Below are 22126 nucleotides of genomic sequence, written 5' to 3'. Positions count from 1 at the left end.
TATTTTACATTAAAGCAAAACAACCAATTATTTTGATAACAAAAAGCTGTATGACCTGTTCGCCGTCTATATGCAGAGCCGTATAGTTTCACAGAGTCTCGTGACCAACAGAAGCGTATACCGGAGCTCGCTCGATTACAAACAAACAGGCCACGCCTACTATTTTTATATAAGTTTTAATGGAGAGGCCGCAAAATTAATCAACAAAAACTACACCCATTAAAAGTCGCTTTAAAATTGATTGTTGTATCATAAACAATTTGAAAAAAAAACAAAATTTCCTACAAAAAACTGCTAATAAAGTTTTTGTGAAAAAGTAAAGTAAATGCAAAAAAGAGTGGTATTGAGAGCGAGGTATGAATATTCCATTAGGGATCAGTATGTCGATTGGGTTTGTTTGGAATTGTTTTGCTGTTAACAGATGCGCATATCGGAGCTCGCGCGGCTCCAAACAAACAAGCCACGCCCACTATTGTTTATATAAGTTATAATGGAGAGGCCGCAACACTAACCAACAAAAATTACTCCCATGGGCAGTTGCTTTGAAATTGATTGTTGTATTATACACCATTTGAAAAAGGACAAAATTCCCTACAAGAAGCTAAAAATGATTTTTTTGTAATAAAATAAAGTAAATGCAAAAGAGTGAGATGGTGAGAGCGAGGTAACGAGGTAGCGAGGTATACGACACTGGTCTACATGTACCCAAGAGTCAAAGTTAGGATAAAAGAGAACTTCTGATGATACTCTAACTCGTCACATTCATATTGGTAGACCGACGCTGTAACACTTGCACTATTCGATCACCTTTGTATTTATCAGCAATTGTGCAGCAACTGTTTTCTGTATTGCCGACACATCTGATGAACTATCGCGACGAATTAGAATGTCGAGAAAGTTGTATGTATATAATAGATATGATGCAATACCCACACCATTTTTTTATTGCAAATGTAGCGAGATAGAGTAACATTCAAATCAAATTTGAGAACTCAATCGACGTGACACTTTATGTTATAGGGAATTTTTTACGTCGTAGTCCGCCTAAATAAAAATTCACATACTTTTTTTCATAATCTGGAATTTACATTATCAGAGGTATAAATTATAAGAGTGTTTGCTGTACTGTAAAGTTGGGTCCATTTTCTTCTCGTGTTTTATGACATTTTGAGATCATTTGGTGAAATACTTTTGCGTGGCACGTCCTGTTGCAAAGCCATTTGTTCAATGCATCCGGTGTGTTGCAAAGAAGGCTTGGGGAGGGGGTTAGTTGGACTTGCTATTCTCATGTTTTAGCTCGTTGTTTGGCTGGCTGTAAAATGCATAGGCTCAGTTGCTCAGGTCTAGTGTTACAGCCAAAAAATTGGCTACTTATTTATTTGTTTTTATGGTGAGGCATAAGCTGCAGTTTTGAGAGATGGCACAGAGTTTTTTTTTCATTAGCTCTATGTTTTTGTAGTGTCTCTCAGGGTCCTTAGGCTGTTTTTCTGGTATAAGCCAAACAAGTTTCTAAATTTCTGGCTGATCTTGTTCAGCAAGAATATTCCAACCAACTCACAAGTTCACCCCCAATCAAACAATCTCATTGCAATATCAAAGGAGTTAAACCAATTTTTTTCTGCTCTGTTTGGTTGGAGTTAAAAAAAGTAGACTTTTTGCATGAGTATAATATCTGGTTTACTAGTTGGAATAAGATTGTATTTTGATGCAGAGACTCGGGCGTTATACTGTAATTGCTCTAAGATAGTCAAGCAACATCGATCACAACAATTATGATGAATGCTAGTACATGAATACTAGAATGATGAAGTACACTAACTAGCATCTATTACAATGTTTAGCAAAATATCATGGAGGTAAAGGACTGGTTTGACAATATACCAATAAGCACCAGCAATGTTAATGATTCTTACCCATAATGACTGTTAATGTTCATAACGTTCAGTTTCAAGCCATTAACACATCTGTCTAATATGTTAACCTAATCTAACTACCGAGGAATGCATCATAACGAGCCTTACCTGGTAGCCTGTGATTTTTCCATTTGGCCATAGAGGTGGTTCCCAACTGACAGTAACGCACGAAGAATTGTCTGCTTGTATCGATACATCAGTTGGAGCTATTTGTGGTCCTGCATAAAATAGAATTACGCGTGACCCTGTATCATAGTCATAGTAGTTATTAATCCTATATGGGAGACCAGTATACAATATAAGAGACTATCTGCAAAAAGAAGTTACCTATTTAGCTCAGCGTCGAAAAGTAAATGGGCTATTTTCTTTTGACCTTAAAAATACATAATTGATTATAAAACTACCAAAATATGTCTTTCTATATGATTACAAAACTTTGGTTAGCTAGTTTACAGAATATGGTTGTTAAGAAAGAGCCAATCCTGACGGCGCATTTGAGGCTATTTTATTAATCTTTCAAATGCATTTGACTGATTGCTTTCTGAGTCAGATGCTGAGTTATAACTATTACTACAGCTTGCAATATTAGAATTGTTGTTAGAAACAATATAATCACCATCATAGCTACTACTACTCAATAGATAATCATCAGAAGTTTATTGATCAACATTTTATGAAGCCTAGGTAGCTGTAATACAACTGGTATGGTTGGGAAATTGTAAAAATAAGTATTAATAAAATAATTTTGCAAAGTGAAACTCGGCACAGGGTGGCCTGTAAGAATATCTTCCTTAGGCTCAACACAAATATTTATGCCAACACAAGCAAATAAGTGTTTTTTGCATGTAAGTAGAGCCACGATGGCCTAATTAATTAACAACCGACTAATCAGAATCATTTCATACAAAGCCTCCTAAAGCCACAACTCATGGCTCATAGCCACACACAAATGCACTACCTGGCTTATGGTACATAATTATTAAAATAGGAAAACAAAAAATAACATTAAAAATATTTACCTATAATATATACCAACATGTACATTCCTATCTAGACAAACAACAAAAGTAGTTAGATGACATATTACGATTTCAAATCAAAGCATACAACTGAACTTCATTTGGAAAGCTATTTTAAAACTTTCTACCAGGTCTATAAATAATAAATCACCACAATTTACTTCTTTATAAGTTTCTTCTTGGTATGATTTTGACAAACAGAGTTTGGTGACACATGATGCTTTGGAGTGGGTAAATGTTTGGTGTTACGGCAAGCTAGAAAACTAAGCTATATTATTAGATACCAACAAAAATCTGATATTAGATGTTAGAGGATCAGATTACATTTATGAACAGCGTGCAGAGCTACACACTAACTTTTCACAAACAAGTCAAGTAAATATTTAACTTGTAAAATTAACTGAGCAATATGGAAAATCCAAATATTTATTGGGCTAATATAGTTGGTTTTAAAACATCTGCAAGTATTTCGATACTTACTTCATCAAAGCAGTATACAAGTTTAGTGGCAAGCTATAGTTAAATTCTGCTGGCTTAATTGACAAATAATTTTATTATAGAAGGAACAGATCTTGGCATCGTGGTATGATCAAAGTAATATAATGATGGCTTGTTATGGAAAAGTAAAATGATGGGTATTTTAGCAAAGTTAAAGTTGTTAAATCTTTTCCTAAAAGTTTGACTTCAAAAGAAAAAGTGTTGAATACAAATAACAGAAACATGATAATAAGATAATGAAACAAACAGCTGACTATAAACATAGAAATTTAAAAAAGAGATTTCAGTCCATTTAAGCAAACTTGCAGATAAATTCCGAGCGGTTGGATGATTTATTTGAGCTTAAACCCAACTGGTGTCCACATTTAATAATATTTGTTCAGAATATGCAGAAATGTAAGAGATGAACAATCAAACCTGTCAATATTTTATAAACTCTTAGCAACTACTGCAAGGTTTTTAGCCTGGAAGATAATTTGTGGCCCATAATGTGGTACCAAACAGCTCTGTGCAGTTACTGTGTACATATACAAACTATAAAACAATAAGGACAGCTAGAATAAAATTGTTTGTTGCACTTACTGAGGGGTTTGCTTGTTATGATGACAGACCTGACCACGGATTCAAAGTCAGCATTATTTACTGCATAGACAGAGAAAGTAATCTCCTCTTCTCCATCAGCGTAGACAACACGGTTGAAGACAGAATTCTGTACAGACTCTGGCTCTGACATTGACTTAGGATACGTAATTATGTAACTTTTTATTTCAGCACAATTGATAACATCGGGCTTCTGCAAAACAATCAAACATGTGTGAAAGTTAGCTAAAAGGACATAGCTAGTGAAGCAACAGGTTTTTGGAATATGCAAAAATAATTCAGATGAGTGGATATCAATGTACAGTTGTAAAAAAGGTTTACCTTCCAGGTTACTGTGTACTTGAGTCTCAGTCGGCCTTCATTGTTTTCCTCCTTTGGATCACTAAACTTTAAATTGCCTGGTGCTGTTGAAACTGTGAACAAAACACTTGAAAGTCACATGGCATTCTAACCAATATACCATACATATACATGGTTATGTGCTCGGGTATTATCAAAAATCATTGATTTATTCTGGATGAAATTGGTTGTAAAAAAATCTATAATGTTGTTTTAACATTCCTTATTTCATCTTAAGAGGGAGATGGATAGTGTTTTGCAAGCGAGTAGAGAAACGCAATAGCTTCTCATAGAAGTAAGGATTAAATATGTATGTTGTAGTTAAACAATTTTACACTTGAAACTAAGAGATATAGCAAAGTTTCTGAGGTTTTTTTACTGTGACGATATATTTTGATACATGAAATAAAAAATTTAGCAATTTCTTTTATACTGTCCAAGACAAAAAGCATCTGAACCTTAAAATAATTTACCATCACAGTCAGTAGTAACTGAGGGAGCAGTAGATGAGTTACTATTTCCAGCACTGTTCACTGCTCTTAGTTCACATTCTACTACTTGATATGGAGAGAAGTGACAGAGTTGATACTCTCTCTTATCTGCAGAGTCTACTATGTCTGTCCATGAACTCTCATCATTACACTTGTACTACAGTGAAAAAAGGGAAAGATGCTCAAGATATTGTCTTAGTGAGATTATACTGGATAGTAATCCTTTTGATGAATTAACTTGAGCTTTACCTTAAAAATTAATGCATTTTTTATGTTGAGTTTACAATCTAGCTGGCCTTTCTCATGAGTAAAGATCAGTGAGTCCATTACATGTGTTTTGAGTATGCAAGTTGCAAGTTAAAATTTAACTACCAGCTACTAAACCAAACAAAAAAAAGGTAGCCATTGATTCTACCTTTAAGCCGCAGTGACTTTGATATAAGAACAACTCAGTCATCTACCAAAAAAAAAACAAAATGGTATGACCAGTAAGTTGATGCTGAGAAAAACATTGAGAGGTCTAAGAAACTGATTGAGCGCAATAGAGATTTCCAGAATTTACCGACAGCAATGTCTTATAACTGAGTAGGCAGTATAACTGGGGAGAGATAATTGAAGATTACGAACCTGATGACATCTTTAATCTTACTATTAACAGAGTCTAGAACAACTATTGAAGGAAGGAGAGTAGGGTTGGGTTCTCTTTGGTATACTATTTACATTCTTAATGTCATTGATTGTAAGCCATTCTAACAGCTGGAGAGGAAATATTGCTTAATAGAATTAATAAAACGGAAACCGAGGATTGAAAGTAAATGAACAACACTGACTAGATTCAGGATGTGATACATGAGCAGTATAGTAATAATTAATTTTCAGAAATTATTGTAAACTTATTTGGAGATCAAATGCTTGCATATCTGACTGTGTCAGCGTCTAAACGGCGTCACATGATCTACCTGATAGCCTGTAATAGGTCCATTGGGCCAGTTTGGGGGCTCCCATGACAAGGTCACACATTTTGGACTGTCAACTCTCATGTTAAAAGATACTGGAGACAGTTGTGGACCTGCAATATGGCAACGTCAGTTTTAAGCCTACTCATCAAGCAGTGAAAGGTTCCATGAATGTTTGATTTGATATTTTGATTTTGATTTGATTTGATTTTTATTGCGTAATAATAACATGACAATATGAGTAAAAAAATACACAGAGTAGCAATAGGACATGCCAGATAGCCAGAGGCTAGAGTCAAGGCAGCCCCAGCAAGCAGTAGGAAAAGAAACAGAATCAGCGATAAGCGCACACTCCGGAGCACCAGAGTCAGGAAGGACAGTCCCAGGACGCCCACAGGCGCTCTACCAACTTCGCCTTCAGCTGACCCGGAGCAGAGCCCGCACAATCACTCAAAAATTTATTATATAATTTCATTGCACTAAAAAATATCGATCTCTGTCCCTTAGAAGACAAACACTTTTTCAACTTTAATTGATTTTTACTTTTTAAACGGGTATCTTGACAATGATCTATCATAAAATCTTGCAACTCTTCCATGGGGAAAGAATTTGTTAAAAACATTAGCAGGCGATACTGGAATAAAATTTCAATTGGCTTTATTTTTAAAATTTTAAAATTTTTGGAAACTGTTTGATTTGGTTTAAAATTGAGTATTATTCTGATTGCCTTTTTTTGCATGATTAAAAGTTTGTTTAAATCAGTTTTGTTGCCGTGGCCCCAAAACTCGATTCCATAAATTAAAAGAGAATAGAAAAAACTGTAGTACAAATTGATCATGGTTGATTTGTCTAGGTAGGGGCGAATGAAACGAAATATTAGTAATATGTAATTAAGTTTTTTGATGAGACTTTGGATGTGTTTTTTAAAAGTCAAGTTGTTGTCTAGCGTGATACCTAAAAATTGAGTCGAATCTTTGATTTGTAGTTGAGAATTGTTTAAAGAAAGGCTTAGATTATAATTTTGAGTGTTTTTAGACGGATTTTTGAAAACTACTTGAAATGTTTTACTGTTGTTTAAAATGAGTCTGTTTGATAGGCACCATTCATTAATAATATTTAATTCCTCTTGGAGTTTAGAATTATCTGTTGAAAATATATTGGTGTCATCTGCGAATAAAATACAATCCAAAGCAGGTGCAGCATTTACTAAGTCATTTATAAAAATTAAAAATAAGAGGGGTCCTAAAATTGATCCTTGTGGGACACCAATCGTAATTGCCCTCATTTGCGAACAATCAGTATCTGTTTTGGTAAATTGAAATCTATTTTGGAGATAACTTTGAATAAGAGAGGAAGACTTTACACTAAAATTGTAGTAAAAAAGTTTGTCAATTAAAATTTTGTGATTAATCGTATCGAATGCCTTTGAAAAATCCAAAAATACGCCCTGAGTTATATTACTTTGATCTAAATTAGTATATAAAAATTCCATTAGACTGTTTATTGCTGTAGTGGTGCTTTTACCTTTTCTAAAACCAAATTGTTTAGGCGACAAGATGTTATTGGTTTCTAAAAAATCCCGTATTTGCAAAGACAAACATTTCTCTAAAATTTTTGATAAAGCAGGAAGAATGGAAATGGGCCGGTAATTAGATGGATCTGTTCTATTTCCTTTTTTAAATAATGGAGTCACGCGAGCTATTTTTAAACAATTTGGGAAATTAGATTGTTGTATAACAAGATTTATAAGATGTGTTAAAACTGGAATTAGGACTAGTTTATTTTCTTTTATTGCACGGAGAGAAATTCTATCATAGCCGGTTGCTTTAGGAAGACTGAAAGAATCAATTATTTGCAGTGTTTGGTGGGGGTCAATTATCTGGAAGCTAAAATCAATATCATTTACACAGTTGTCCATAAATTTAGAAAAGTGAATATCGGAAAGTGGCAACTCATTGGCCAGTTTATTACCAACATTTACGAAATGATCATTTAAGGTCTCAGCTATATCTTGCGAGTCTGTTAGGAGTTTTCCATCTTTGTTTATGCTCGTTGGGCTATCTGAATTTTTAGAGTCTCTATTTAACAATCTGTTTATGAATTTCCACTTTTCGTTTTGATTATTTTTACATTTATCAAATTCTTTTTTATAGAATTTAGTCTTCGCAGTTTTAATTTCATTTGTGACTAAATTTCTGAAACTGTGGTAAGAGGTGTGGAGCGAAGTATTGAAAGGTTCTTTTTTGCATTTAATGTGCAATTTTCTTCGCTTATTTATCTGTTTAAGTAGATGGTGATTCATCCAAGGTTTTAAAAAGTTGAGCTTTTTCTGATTTGTGGAAATTAATTTTTTCTTCCCAGCTATTTTTATTAAATTTTGGAACGACAAAGAAAAGGATTCAAAGCTTTTGTTAACATCAGAGCAATCCATTATCGCCCGCCAATCTTGTTCAGCAAGCTTGATTGCTAGCTGATCATAGTCAATAATGAAAATGGATAAATTTGAACGCTTGGGAATTTTGATTTTAAACTCAATTGATGCAAAAACTGGTTGATGGTCAGAAATATTAAAATCTATTGTTGCAGAGTTTATGTTAGAGTCAACCCGGTTAGTTGCTATGTGGTCTATAAGGCTATTTTTGGTACTACCTAGTCTTGTCGCAGTTAAAATTGTGTTGCAAAAGCCATATGATGTTAACAAGTTTTCATAATTGAATGAGTTTATGTCAAGAATATTTTCGGGACCGAGATCGATATTAATGTCACCTACAATTATTGTGTCCGGTGGTAATGTGGGGATCAAAGCTCCGAGATCCTCCAGAAAAGACGGCAGAGCGCCCGAGGGCGCCCTGTAGACTGCCAACACCGAGAAAATCCGGCGCCCCGAAGAATGCACCGACGCGAACACCGCTTCCGCCCCAGCCAGTGTAGCCGCCAAAACTCTAGCCTCAAAACCATCTGCCACATACACGCAAACTCCTCCACCTCCTTCATTTGGCCGTGAACTGCAAAGCAATCGATAATTTTTTAAAATAAATTTGTTAATATATGAATGTTCACCAAGCCAAGATTCTGATATAACGATAAGAGAAAAGTTAACATTCAGATGAGCCAAAAAAAGCTCAAATTCAGAAAACTTGTTATGAATGCTGCGAATGTTTATATGCAGAATGTTTATAGAGTTTTTTAGTACTATGCTCTTCAATGCATTAGGTTTGATCAAAGCGCTATGATGAATATTTAGTAAATCAGGTGTATCGTCGAAGCCTGGTATAGTTGCGCTAGTAATAGAAAAACCACATTAAATTATGGAAATGATTAGTTCAAGTCTATCAGGTCTTTGTCGGAAGAAATCTTGATTGCTTCTGAAGTTTTTTCTTTACGCATGAAAATGTTTCCATGATAGGTCCAAGCATATTTATAATTTAAGTCTCTTTTTTTACATCTGACTTTATAAAACAGCTCCTGTGTTGTTTTAGGCAGCTGTTCATTGATGAAGATTTTGTCTGAGTTTTCATATCCCAGAGACTTCGTAGTAATTGATTTTTTTACCATACTCTTTCTTCCATCATAGAACGCATCTCTTGCAGACATCTTGTTGAATTTTATAATAATTGCTCTCTTAGGATTTTCACCAGACTGTTTGGTTCGGAAAATTCCGTCAATGTCTTGTTCATTATAGCTAAGGTCAAGGCTGTCAGAAAGTTTCTCAATAATAGCGTGAAGATTTTCCTTATTTGTTACTGGAATTCCGTCTAGAATAAGTGATTTGTTGAATTTTTCTTGTTCTATGAGTTGAATGGATTTAGAAAGCTTTGTCAACGAGCTAGTAGATGGTTGCAGGTCAGAGTAATCTTTCTGCAAGTCGCACAATGATTTTTTAATGCTTTCAATCTCTTCGCCATAGTACGTCAAGGCTTTAGCTTGCTGCCTTTGTTCATCTTCCAGGACGGTGACACGATTACCAATACGATCCAGATGTTGACATATGCCGTTAAATTTATCCTCCATCCATTCTTTTGTTAGATCAAGTTTACTGTTGATGTCGCTAAGGGTAATGCTATCTTCAGTGATACTTGATGTTTGTCGCGTAATGTGCTTTTTGTTCGGCATTTTGAAGCGAAAACTTACCCAATTTGGGGGCGGTTCATATAGATGTTACCACCCCCAAAGCTTTTCCAGGCTTTCTTCCAGATAGTCTAGCAGCTTTGTTAGTTAAAGAATTTTAAAGAGCCACTATCCAGCTTGAAATTGGTTGTAATCCTCTGAAATTGCGAGTAATCCTCAATTAAAGAATTTAAGCGTTGATAAGTGCAATAGTAAGAGAGAGAGTGTAAAACACGACTGCTCTCTACGAAAGCCAACTGCCAACTGATTTGACTACGGATTTGACTACCGTATACTAGCTAGTGTACCACAACAATAATACATAAAGAAAAAACTCACGCATTTCAGGAGTAGTAATTGAAATGACAGCAGCTGCTGACTCCAAGTTATCATTATTCACAGCTGTTACATGAAACTCTATCGGTATGTTACCATCTGCATAGACAACTCTGTTTGTGACTGATCTTGATGCAACATTGGAGTCTGATGCTAGGTATCTGGTACTGTATGATGATATACTTTCACAGTTTGTCTCACTTGGTTCCTGAGTTGATTAACAGAAAACTAACTATTAGAAGGTTAGTTTCCACAAGTTTAGTTAAATATTAAAATACAAAAAGCCAGTTGATCGTTTGCAAAACGCAATGCGAAGTAGTGTCATGTTTTGTTAAGTGAACTCATCAACAGACAATTTGACCCTTTGCAATCTGGTGGTAAAACTCTATATTAGGCAATAGGTTAAAGCAGCTCTAGAAGAATTTTAGGATGATCAGCTAAAAGGATATCTACCATCCATGTCACTGTGTACTTGAGTCTTAATCTGCTGCCAGTGATTGTCTCCTCAGGACTACCAAACTGGAGACTGCCCGGTGATGTTGGTGCTGTAAACAAAGTTAAAGCTACTAAAAATTTACAAAAAACATTTGCCAAATCTATTCCGTATCTACTCAACTTTTGTGTTGGCAAAAGATAGCATGAATAGACTGGCTTCACAAAGATAAAGCCTTAAACTCAAAATCAACAAACAAAATCAATTTGGTATTAGGCAGTCACTATGTAACCTCAGCAAATATACTTGAATATCTAAAAATGTTCAAGCAGATTAAAAACATATATTATTTCAATTTATTAAGTGTAACAGCTAAACCAGACTGAAGGCAAAATTCTAACGCTCACACAAGCACTACAAATTGCAAACTAAAATGGAATGGAAAATAAGTGTCAACGTCTTTTGACTTTGACACTAATGTTTATGGCTCTCTACTACTTTACTTTTAACATTTATCCAGATACTTATGCAACTGAAAACACTTAATTGTTCAAACAATTTCAAGCCATAAATTGTGCAAAATTATTTTAGGGCAGTTTGGTTTTTTATACACATTTACCTTTTTTTAAGTTTTCATTTGAAATTAATGGCAGCCAATGAGCAAAATAAGTGCAAAAACTAAGCACATACAGTAGACGCTCCTATAACGTATACTTCCTACAATGTAAATTTCAAATAACATGAACAAATTATGTGAAGTTTTTGCTTCTTACTACGTAAAAATCTCCCCATAACGTAAAATGTCCAGTCAGCGAGTTTTCAAAATCGACTTGAATGTTAGTTATTTTTGCCGCACTTGCGGAAGAAAAAACGCCGTGCGCTTAGCATAGTATTCGTTATATAACTTTCGCGACATTCTAGTTTGTCATAATAGATTGTTAAATATGTTGATAAAATGGCGAAAGATGCGGAATAGCTGCGCAATTGTTCATAAATAGAAAGGTGATCGGTGAGTGTAGATGTTACAGCTTCAGTCTACCAGTCTTATTGTCACAAGTTGGAGTGTCGCCAAAAATTATATTTATCCTAGCCTTGACCCTTGGATAGTGATAGAAGACAAACGGGTTGAACTGCTTTTTATAGTAAAAATATTTTGTTTTGCTGCCTGATTGTAGACATACAAATGTGTTGTTATTAGCTTCACTTTGCGAAATAGACTTTGCTGTTTAAAAAAAAAGCAAATTGTTGGAAATGAATGCCGAAAATAAGCAGTTCCTATCAACTTGTTGTAATTTTACCGCAATCTTGGTCTGTAAAACCAGTGAGATTGATCATAAAAAAGGAGAAAAGTTGATAATGCAAACCAATAATTCTGCAACTATGGAAGAGCCAACAAATTTAAAGAGTTAAGTGAATTTTGTCGTTTTTTGCATGGCTAAAGTGGTGAGTTTAAAAAGATCTCGGAATGGATTAGGCAATTCACATGTATTTTAATGTTCTTATAATCTAAAATCCCTATGATATAAACGTTCTTGGAATTGATTATCTACGTTTCAGGAGCGTCTACTGTGATACACATGAACAAACTAAAATTTGCTTGTTAGCATCAACCAGAATGCCAGTTGAATATACCTTAGACTTGGCTGAAATTTTTCGAGTGTGCCTAAGATTTTACATTTGATTTTAAATTTCAGTTAAAACTAGTTATATTAGCTTATGTAAACATGACACGGCTGCCAAAAAACTAGACAATAATTTTATATGGGTCTTCCTAGTGAAATTGTAAAAGTGTAATTATCGAACAGCCTCTAATGGCACTTAGGATGATAAATCTATTGCTGCCAGAAGAGCTGTACAGTTTACAAAGTAAAAAGATTTGTCCCGCCCACATACCATGTTAGCTTCAGTCACCAAAATCCACATGAAAATGTGATAAAAAACGAGATCTTGTGAAACTATGCTGGTAGTAAACTTATTCAAAATGTGCTACCATGATAAATAGATGCTGTTTGAAATTCATAATCTGTTAACTGCTCAAAAAAGTATTTGACCAGAACAAATATGAAAAGTTATAAAAAAATGATTAAAAGTGGTAGTTATATCAATTTTAACCATTGCCAATTTTAATCTGCTACGAATGGTCCACATTGTAATTATTTAAAGTTATGGCTAAAATACAAAAGTAAGTTTTAATTTTTTACAAGAAAACTGATTACTGCTACATTCAGAATAAACAACAAACTTTGTGTAAAAATGTTATTAGGACCTTAGCACCTTTAAGCAACAAGATTATACATAATTAACTAAAGTGTGCATATACACCTCTTTGTATTTATATTAGAAGAAAAATTACTCGTGGAAGCAAAATCTGATCATGAAGTAGCGTGTTGCCAAACATAGAATTATATTTCGGTAATCAATCTTTGCTAGTGTCATACCTGTACAGTCAGTTCTTATCTCATCTGTAGTTGCTGTATCACTATTCCCTGCACTATTCATTGCTCTAATCTGACACTGGACTTTCTCATACGGTGTGTACTGACAGATTTGTTTACTTTTCACATTTCCGATATCAGTCCATTGTGTACCACTCTCTGTGTTGGGTTTATACTGAATATAAACAAATTTAGAGTATGAATGCTACTTTTATTCCTGATACCAAATCATGGAGTGCTAGTTTAACCGCTAGTTTTGCACTAAAATAGGAAAGAAAAGATTAAAATATATACTCAATAAAAAGTTTCAAGGAGAAAACAATTGCTAAAGCATTGAATATCACCGGGGATACCTGACTACAGCTGCAGGAGTAAAAATATAATAATTGCTCAAATTTGTAGCAACCATTGTATTTACAGAAATAACTTCTAATCTATAACTATTATAAAGCAAAGTTTGCCCAATAAATTTGTTCTGTAAAAAGCGTGAAGACTATAAGAACATTGAAAGTAGGTTTAGTAGTGATTGACAGAAATTCCTACTATCATAAATCTTGTAGCAAACAATCTTCTGCAAGAATTTACCTTCCTTACTTTAATAAAAAAACTTAAATCAATGTAGGATACATAAATAAAAGTTTGCTCCAACTAGTAGAACTAAAGCAAACATTAATTCAAAGTGTCAGAGGAAGGTGTGTGATCAAGATCATTACCAACCTCAGATAAAATATTGTTTAAGCTACCTATAACACTGCCAGATGTAAAATGCATTCTATGGTAATATTCTAAGGTTAGCAGAATGGCATGTTAGGGTGCATTGACTTGCAATACAATTAATATGTTAATATCAGATAACATGCCAAGTGACACAGAAAATGAATAGTTATACTTCAAAATGCTTTCTTGTACTTTTACCTGATACCCTGTGATTACTCCATTTGGCCACTGCGGAGGCTTCCAATTGATTGTAACACAAGAGGAGTTGTCTGCTTGAATAGACAGTTCAGTAGGAGCTACCTGGGGTTCTGCAATTCATAAACACATGCATAAACTGCTATTACTTGCTATAGCCTAACAGGCATTAAACCTCAAAGTGTACAATAGAATCTAACAGTTTCTAGCAAGTCTCCAATTCATAGAATTTAATAGTGCGAATGCAATTTGTGTTTTTGTTTTTTAACCTATTTCACTTTTCCTTTTTTCTTAAATGCTTATAAATTAATAAATTGATTGCAAAAATAAGAACCTAATTTATGGCTAGGTAGGCTAGTTCCTAACATAAATAGACATAATAAAGTAAGCAACACACAGACTAAACCTACACCAAAGCGTGAGACTAGCCACAAATAAACGCAAGTTTCTTATTAGTTTCTATTGTATATAAACAATGTAGTGTATATAAGACATTGCTGTACTCTTATTAGCATACATCTAACATAAACAATCATTTAGCATCAAGTTGCATGACAAACTTTTAGAGGTATTAGCCAAAGTTGAATATACCAGGCTTGCATGTCTTACAGTGTTAAGAGCTTCACTCACTGAGAGGCCCGCTTCTGATAGTAGCAGAACTATTCGAAGAAACAAGATCTTTATTATTCACTGCATAGACATAGAAAGATACATCTTCTTCACCATCTGCATACACAACTCTACTCAAAGCTGAAGTCTGTATTGGTTCTGAGCTAGCCAATGGATATCTAGTTGTGTATATTGTGATCTCTTCACAATTTATAGTGGTAGGTTTCTAAAACAGAGCCATAAACATAGAATATGACTTAATACAAACAATATAAGTTCTAAAATTCATCAACAACACAGAGAAATATGTTAGCATTTCTCTAATCTATGTTTGCATGAAGTTCTTTGTAAGTAAAATGTAAAGTAACACTAAAATATTTTTTCACAAAAAAGGCTCAACTGATTTAAAGGTGCATTTCCCATATTTAGAATACGATTGCAAAAATATTTGATGAAATATGAAGTAGCCTGTTACTAGTTGTAATAACTACTAGACCTACAGTCTAATAATAATATTATTTTGAAAGACAAACTTTCAATTGAAACTGTTTAGCAACTCATCAAATATTTTCTGATAAATTATAAAATTCATTGTTTCGTCGTATATCCTTTATCATATTTTGGGGAGAAAGAATGCCATTTACTTGCCTTTTAAGTTAACTTTGATTAGAGAATTTTGAGTGCGTAAAAGTTTTATGTGACCTTCACTTTCCTCCACTCGCACACGACTGGTGCATAAGTTTACACATATATTTTCTGCTTAATTCAAAAGTTGTACAAATATGCTCAAGTAACAGGCAATGAACAGGCTCAGAACAGCTCTGATTTCTAGCACAAAGAATCAGGCTTATATAGCCGGTAGGCCCCGCTTCTCGTTCTACTTGGCTGGGCTTGACCCGGCTCGACTTTGGCATGGCTTGGCTTGGCTTGACTCTCCTCAGCTCACCTAGGCTTGGCTCTACTCAGCTAGACTCGGCGTGGCTCTGACTGGCTTGACTCTCACCTTGTTATTCCGCCTGAGTGAGCACAGCCCAGCTCAGCTTTGCTCAGCCTTAGGCTCAGCTCTCAGAGGATCAAAAACCACAACACTCTCCCCTCCAACGGTGACCACAGTCTCCCATCTAGACCTTGGGAGAGAGCTTATGTTAGCCACCTAGCAGACCTCCTCCTCGCCTGTCAGGGTTCTGTCCAGGTCATCATCATCCGCTTTGGAATCAGCTTCTCCAGAGCAGCTCGTGCTGGCCTCGGTAGTCACCTCCTCCACTCCTGATCTCCCTTGAGCACTGCCACACCTACTGGCTCCGGGGCACCCACTGCTTCTTCAGCTTCTTTCAAGCTACTTGTGACCAAAGTCAATAAATCCTGTAGAGAGGTGTTACCTTTGTTAACCATCTTCTCGAGTGCCCTAACTTTGTCCAGAGGAAACGAGTGTTTTAAAATGAAAGCTTTGGTCCCGTCCATGTGGACCGTTTTACTGCCTTTCAGTTCGACCTCCAGACTGTCTTCCGACAATTCCACAGAGAAGCTTATCCCATCTCCGTACTGTTCTGACTTCCTAGTGGTCCGGGCCGGTCTCGGATTGTGCCAGACTGGAGCTGAGGGGATTTCTGGGGTTGATGGGTTTTCTGAAGTCGCGGTTTCTCTGGCCTCCTCCGGGTTTGATTCCGCTTCTCCTGAAACTTCTTCTATTTGTGGGACCAGATTTATTTTTGCTGAACTCGGTCTTTGGCACTCCCCTTCCTCCGGTTCGGCCAAGTTTTTTTTGGTAGTTGTCTCCTGCCTTTGCTTTTCTGCGGCCTCCATCAACAATTTTTCCCAGTTGGGGGCGGCATCATTGGCATTGGGTCGCTCCTGAATTTCTCCGGCCTTTCCTCCGACCTGCTGGGTCAAACCCCTTTCATGTTAGGGCCCCTCCTTGGCTCCACGGTGGCCGGGGCTTGTCGCAGTCTCTGGACAAGCCTAGAAGGGCTTCAGCCTTGCCTTGCTCTAAGTGGAAGACTGGCCTTGTTGCTCCAGCAGACATGTGTGGTTGCCTTCTAGACCTTGTATGGTCCCACGAACTTTGCCTGCCGCTTGGGATTTTCTCCCTGTCTCCGGCGTTTGCTTGTGAGCCATAACCAGTTGCCTGGGGTGTACAACGGTGTTTCTTTTCAGTCCTCCTGTCTCACTTCTATCTGGCCCTGTCGTTGTGATTCATGTACCTTTTGTAGCTTTCGCTGCATCTTGAAGGCATGCTCGTTGGCAGGAAAGAACTCGGTTGGTAGGGGTGACTCTCCAGCTGGTCCGACAACCTAAGCTTCTGTTTCAGCATCAGCATGTTGGCTGTTTCTCCAGTTGCAGAGTGTGGGAAGCCTCAGTATGCCTTCATCAGCTAGGGAAGTAACAGCTTTTATTCGTCCAATCCTCAGGCCAGGAGTAATGCCCTCAAGGAATTTCTGAGTCCTTGGTTATTCTGTACGGCGATTCCATTGGCCTGTAGGTGGTAAGGAGTGGTATGTGTCTTCTCCACATTCCAGAGTTGGCACGGTTCAGCCATCAGCTGGCTCTTGAACTGAGCTCCCTGGTCTATGTATATCTGCTCTGGAAGCCTCAGGTAGCAGAACACCCACTCATCCCGTGCATGTGCGACCACCGATGCCGTGGCCTCAGGCAGAGCCAGCATGTTCTGCCATCAGTTGAAGTGGTCGGTGAAGACCAGCACCCACTTATTTCCTTTAGAGCGGCCGGAAATGGCCCAACCAAATCTATGGCTGCCGTCTGCCAAGGTCTTCCGACATAGAGCTTCCATTTCCCTCCGGCTTTTTTTAGTTTCCTTAATGCTTTGCGGCCTGGCGCACCTCACAAATTTTGATGAGCCGTCTGACTGTGGACGTAAATCCGGGCCAGTGCCAGGTCAGCTGGAGGCGGCTCGTTGTTCTTCCCACTCAAGAGTGTGCCAGGGCATGCGTTTGCCATACCATGGTTTCTCGCATGGCCGGCGGACAAATGGCGCACCATCTGTCCGCAGGCACCCCTGCAGGGCCACGCGTGCTTCCAGCACGGTCCTGCCTTATTCGCAAAGAGCCTTGCATGTGATACAGTATAGCCAGTCGTCTGCTTCTGACTTCCAAGTGTTCTGCTGATACCTCCTCTCTTGTGGCAATAGTCCGGTTCATAATGGCCAACGATCCCTGTCTGATGGCTTGTAGCCTTGCCAGCTCGCCCTTCTGTCCTGACTTTCCTGTTGGGGCTGGTAGCTCCTCGAGGGTACCACCGGCACCCAGGTTCAATCCCGCCACTGTTGGAGTAGGAGTCCCATGCGAGCTGCCGGTTGACACCATGGGATACATTACATTGCCCAGGGTCAATCCCGCTTTGTCAAGGGCAGGAGTCCCATTCAGGCAACTGGTCAGTACAGTAACTCACGTGGATAATGGCCTCTGCTTCCGTGCCAACTCCTTCCGTGATGGGCCTCCGTCCCTCTGTTCAATGCTCACGCATTGCCCGCAGTCCTCGCAAGTTTGCCTACTCAGCCTATCTGCGTTTCCGTGGCGAGTTTCTGATCGTTGCTCCAGAATGTAGCAAAATTCTGCCAGGATTTCGTGCCACCTGGTAACCTGGTTCGAAAGTTCCCTCCTCCTACAAAAATATCGGAATGGAGCATGATCTGTCTGTAGAAGGAACTCTTGTCCATACAGATAGGACTGAAAGTGCTTTACCGCGAGCAATTCTCATCAAGTGAGACCTTAATTGCGCTCCGAGGAGGTGAGGGTTTTGCTGTTATAGGCAATAACTTTCTTGCAGCCCTCTTGTACTTGGGACAGCATGGCCCCTACTCCACATCCACTGACATCCGTGTCCAATATGTACTGCCTCCGAGAGTCTGGGTGGCCTAAGATCGGGGTGGTCCTGATACTGTTCTTCAGTTTGTTGAATGCAACCTGCTCTTCATCCATATATTTTAGAACTCTTCATTTGCAGTCAGCTGGTGCAAGGGATGCACTATAGTGGCGAACTCCAGATATATTGTCGGTAGTAGCCGACTGTCCCGAAGAACCCTTAGAGTTCCCTCACTCCGCACGGGTTCGGCCACTCTGTGACTGCCTTTACTTTGTCTGGGTTCATAGAGACTCCATCTTGGCTTACTATGTGACCCAGGTAGCGGACCAGAGATTTCAACAGTTCACATTTAGACAGTTTTAAGTTCAATCCGGCTTTGTGGAGTCTCTGGAAGACCTCCTCTAGCTGGTTCAGGTGTGTGTTAAAATTCGGTGCGATTACTGTGATGTCATCGAGGTAAAGCAACAGCGTTATCCAGTAGAGGCCATTTAATACGCGTTCCATGAACCTTTGGAAGGTGGCGGGGCGGACGTCAATCCGAAGGGAAACAACTTCCACTTCCACAACCCAGATCGTGTTGAGAAGGCTGACTTCTCCTGTGCTTTCACATCCAAGGGCACCTGCCAATACTTGCTCATCAGGTCCAATGTGCTGAAGTAATGACTCCTAGACAGCACGTCCAGGCTGTCGTCGATCCTGGGTAAGGGGTAGGCATCTTGCTCTGTGACAGCGTGTAGCCGCCAATAATTAATGCAGAACCGCCATTTCCTGTACTTCTTTTAGACCAACACCACGGGCGTGCTCCAGGCTTCTCTAGCTGGTTCAATGAGCCCCCTCTTGAGTAGGTCCTAGACCTGCCTTTCGGCTCCTGCCTCCTTTTTCGGCCCGAGGCTGTGGGGGGCTGCTGAATCGGACAAGTGCCCTCCTAGAGTGGGATGGAGGGTTCTACCTCAGAGGTCCTTCTATGGTCACGTGGTCATCACCCGTACTGAACTCGGTGGCATACCAACTCAGCAGGGTACTGAGTTGGTATGCAACTCAACCTTGCCTTCTGACTTGCCCCTTCACAGTGCGGTTGGGCCAACTGGAACAACTCCTTAAGGTGAACTGGCACTTCTTTGGCTGAGGTCAAACCGGTTTTGTATAGAAAGGGATTGTACTTCTCAACCTGTGGGGTATCCAGCCCCGTGTATGTCCCAATGGTGGCTCCAGATCGGAAGGGCAATGGCTGCTCTGTTGTGTTCATACAGTGGGTGGTGACCTGTCCCTTGGGTCCTGGCTGATTTAGGCTACTTGCCACTGAGGGTCCATATGCGTATGGTCCATAGGGCAATAATTCTGCGTGGTGATGCGACAATGTATTGCCATATTTGTACGGGCTTGAACCACCATCCCCTGATTACCTGCACTTTGCTCAGTAACAGTCGTCAATGCTGGTCCATGCAGACTAGTTGCCTGCCATCCACTCCGACCACTGGTTGTTCAAACTCGAGAGAACAATGATGGGCCATGAATAATGGCATTCCCACTATGGCATCCTTGCTTAGACGACTGACTACAAAAACTTCTTTCGTCCTGACGTCCATCAGACGAAATTTTAACCGAATTATTCCATAGAAGGGAGCCGGGTCCTGTCAGCCAATAGGCCGTGGCTGGTGCTCTCCTTGAGCTGGTCTCCTACGGCTCCAGGTAGTCGGCCAAAAACCTGTTTATTTAGCAGGTTCGTAGTACAACCAATGTCCAAGAAAAACTGGATAGGCCGCCCCTCCCCTTTTCCTGAAGGAAATAGCTGGTAGAATGAGGTCGGCCGAGGACTTGCGCCATAGCAGTGTTCTCCAGGGAATTTTCTGAGGAGTTTGAAGTACCCTCACTTTGCAATGAGGCAAAGTTAGTTCTTGGGACCGCCCCGCATCCGGGGTTGACTCCCGGCTCCTTAGGTTGCCACTCCTGAGACGGGGAAGATGCCAGCGCTGTCACTTTTAAGACAGGCTTCCGACTATCCTGTCATGTGGGATTGATCCTGAGTGCTTCGGGTGAAGGAGATTTGGTAGTCACCCTCCTACGTTTTGGGTTACGTCTTTGCCGCTAGTTCAGAGGGGCGTAGGCAGCATCTAGAATCAAAAAATTGTCGAGGTGGCCTTACTCAAAGACTGATAATAATTTCGTGTCTCCACAGGCTCTTTCTGTGCATGAAATTCCCTCAATCTAGTTCTTGCTGGTTGAGACCATCCGCCAGCGCTCACAGAATCCCGTGTGGATATGGTACGTCTCTGAGGTAGTTTGGCTTTGGTACAGTCAATAGCCGGAGCTACTGCTGTAGCCTCCCCTCGTTACCCGAAGCCGTTTTGAGTAGCGGGGGCTGTTCTTTCGAAGCTGCCCTGGCTGGACACAACCCCAGCAATGTGTAGCTGGCTGGCTCCCTCTCTCGATCTGTGTGTGAACTCTCTCCTAGAGTCATTCCACTTTTTCTGTGAAAGATTGGACTTGCCGGGCTAGTCGACCAATGACGTCGGTTTCAGTCGAGTTTACTTGGTCAGAGCATCCTCCTTCCAGGGCTTGCGCCAAGGATTCGGTGGGTTTGCGCTCGCCTCCCTGAAGCTGGAGGTAGTCATTTCCAGCCCGCACAGCGTCAGTTAGAGTGGGCGTGTGTACGGCCAACATATGTCGCTGCAGGGCAAGGTCCCTTAGCGAGCTACAGAACGTTTTCATGGCCATGTTATTCCAGTGACGCTTTGGCAGGTCTCCGTACGCAATGCATACAAGCCTTTTGATCTCCATAGCGTGCTCCTGAAGTGACGTTTCTTTCTTTTGTCTAAGGGCATCAAGCTGGCGTAGTGCCTGTCTGGCGGATAGCCCGAATCTTGCTCAGAGGGCATTGAAGATGGCCTCCTGGTCCTCGGCCCATCTACAGTTCTCAGCCTGTTTACCGAGTGCTTCTTGGAGGTGTAACGGTGTTCCTCCTTCCGTGTATTGGTTGGCGTTGGCTACCTCTAGAAAGTGAGCAATAAAAGATTCTACATCCCCCTTTCCTGTATACTGGGGAGTCCTAAAGCGTGGTGCCGCTTCCTGAGCCCTTGGCATCAATAGCACCCATTCTAGTGCTTTGAATAGTTGGTCGGGTCACGGACCAGCGCTTCGTGCCCATCTATTGGCCATGTTTGGTGCTTTCAGTAGGTTTCTGCTCCTTCCCTAAAGCAGTACGTCTAATGAGTCTGTGGCCGTCAGCTCTTTTTTTGGGTTTTTTTCCAGTTGCCAGGAAGTTCTTATAGTAGGAGCAGTACTGCCATCTCAGTCAAGTCCTGTCGGGGCCTTCAGTAGGTTTCTGTTCCTAGAGCAGTGCATCTACTGGGTTCGTTGCTGCAGGGTATTAAACAGCTCTCTGGGTTTATTCGTGTTGCCAGGAAGTTCCTCCAATAGGAACAGCGCTGCCGTTTTTTAGCTAGGCCCTAGCAGCTTTTAGTATGTTTCTGCTTTTTTCCTAGAGCATTGCATCTACTGAGTTCGCTCTTGTTTGTAGGGTTTTAAGCAGCTCTCTGGGTTTCTTCCTGTTGCCAGAAAGTTCTTCAAGTAGGAGAAGTGCTGCCGTTTTTCAAGCAGGCCCTTGCCTCGTGTTGCCTGGGTCTCTGTCTGCTGCCGCTTTCAAGGCAGTAGAAAGTTCA

At 39.5% G+C, this 22126-nt stretch overlaps 2 protein-coding genes across 2 annotated transcripts in view; both read right to left on the bottom strand.

Moving 5' to 3' along the window:
- The window catches only part of LOC137390307 (receptor-type tyrosine-protein phosphatase delta-like), a 56438-nt gene extending 47320 nt beyond the window's left edge, over positions 1 to 9118 (bottom strand). The window contains exons 1-7 of the mRNA XM_068076642.1: positions 9114 to 9118; positions 8583 to 8821; positions 5820 to 5929; positions 4843 to 5017; positions 4352 to 4443; positions 4013 to 4223; positions 2022 to 2131 (exon numbers count right to left, since the gene is read on the bottom strand). Coding sequence (XP_067932743.1) covers positions 2022 to 2131; positions 4013 to 4223; positions 4352 to 4443; positions 4843 to 5017; positions 5820 to 5929; positions 8583 to 8821; positions 9114 to 9118 — 942 coding nt within the window. The remainder of the gene's footprint in view (positions 1 to 2021; positions 2132 to 4012; positions 4224 to 4351; positions 4444 to 4842; positions 5018 to 5819; positions 5930 to 8582; positions 8822 to 9113) is intronic.
- Positions 9119 to 17052: 7934 nt separating this feature from the next.
- On the bottom strand, positions 17053 to 18583 carry LOC137390298 (uncharacterized). Its single transcript, XM_068076634.1, has 4 exons — positions 18443 to 18583; positions 18054 to 18298; positions 17606 to 17951; positions 17053 to 17313 (listed from the first exon to the last, which is right to left on the bottom strand). Exons 1-4 carry the CDS (start codon positions 18581 to 18583, stop codon positions 17053 to 17055), a joined length of 993 nt encoding a protein of 330 aa, XP_067932735.1.
- Positions 18584 to 22126: the final 3543 nt, after the last annotated feature.

Source organism: Watersipora subatra, chromosome 1 (genome assembly GCF_963576615.1).
Source record: "Watersipora subatra chromosome 1, tzWatSuba1.1, whole genome shotgun sequence".
In the NCBI taxonomy this organism is placed as follows: Eukaryota; Metazoa; Bryozoa; class Gymnolaemata; order Cheilostomatida; family Watersiporidae; genus Watersipora; species Watersipora subatra.
Note: the sequence above shows the minus strand (reverse complement) of the source record. Positions and strands in the feature narration are given on the sequence as shown.

Bases quoted from the DNA above. Each gene is read 5' to 3' on its own strand.
- LOC137390298 (XM_068076634.1), bottom strand. From the start codon at position 18,583: ATGGATGAAGAGCAGGTTGCATTCAACAAACTGAAGAACAGTATCAGG. The intron at 18,299-18,442 runs GTACAAGAGGGC...TTCCTTCTACAG, and splicing joins TAGGGGCCATGCTGTCCCAA to ACAGATCATGCTCCATTCCG. The intron at 17,314-17,605 runs GTATGGCAAACG...AACTGATGGCAG, and splicing joins CGGCCATGCGAGAAACCATG to AACATGCTGGCTCTGCCTGA.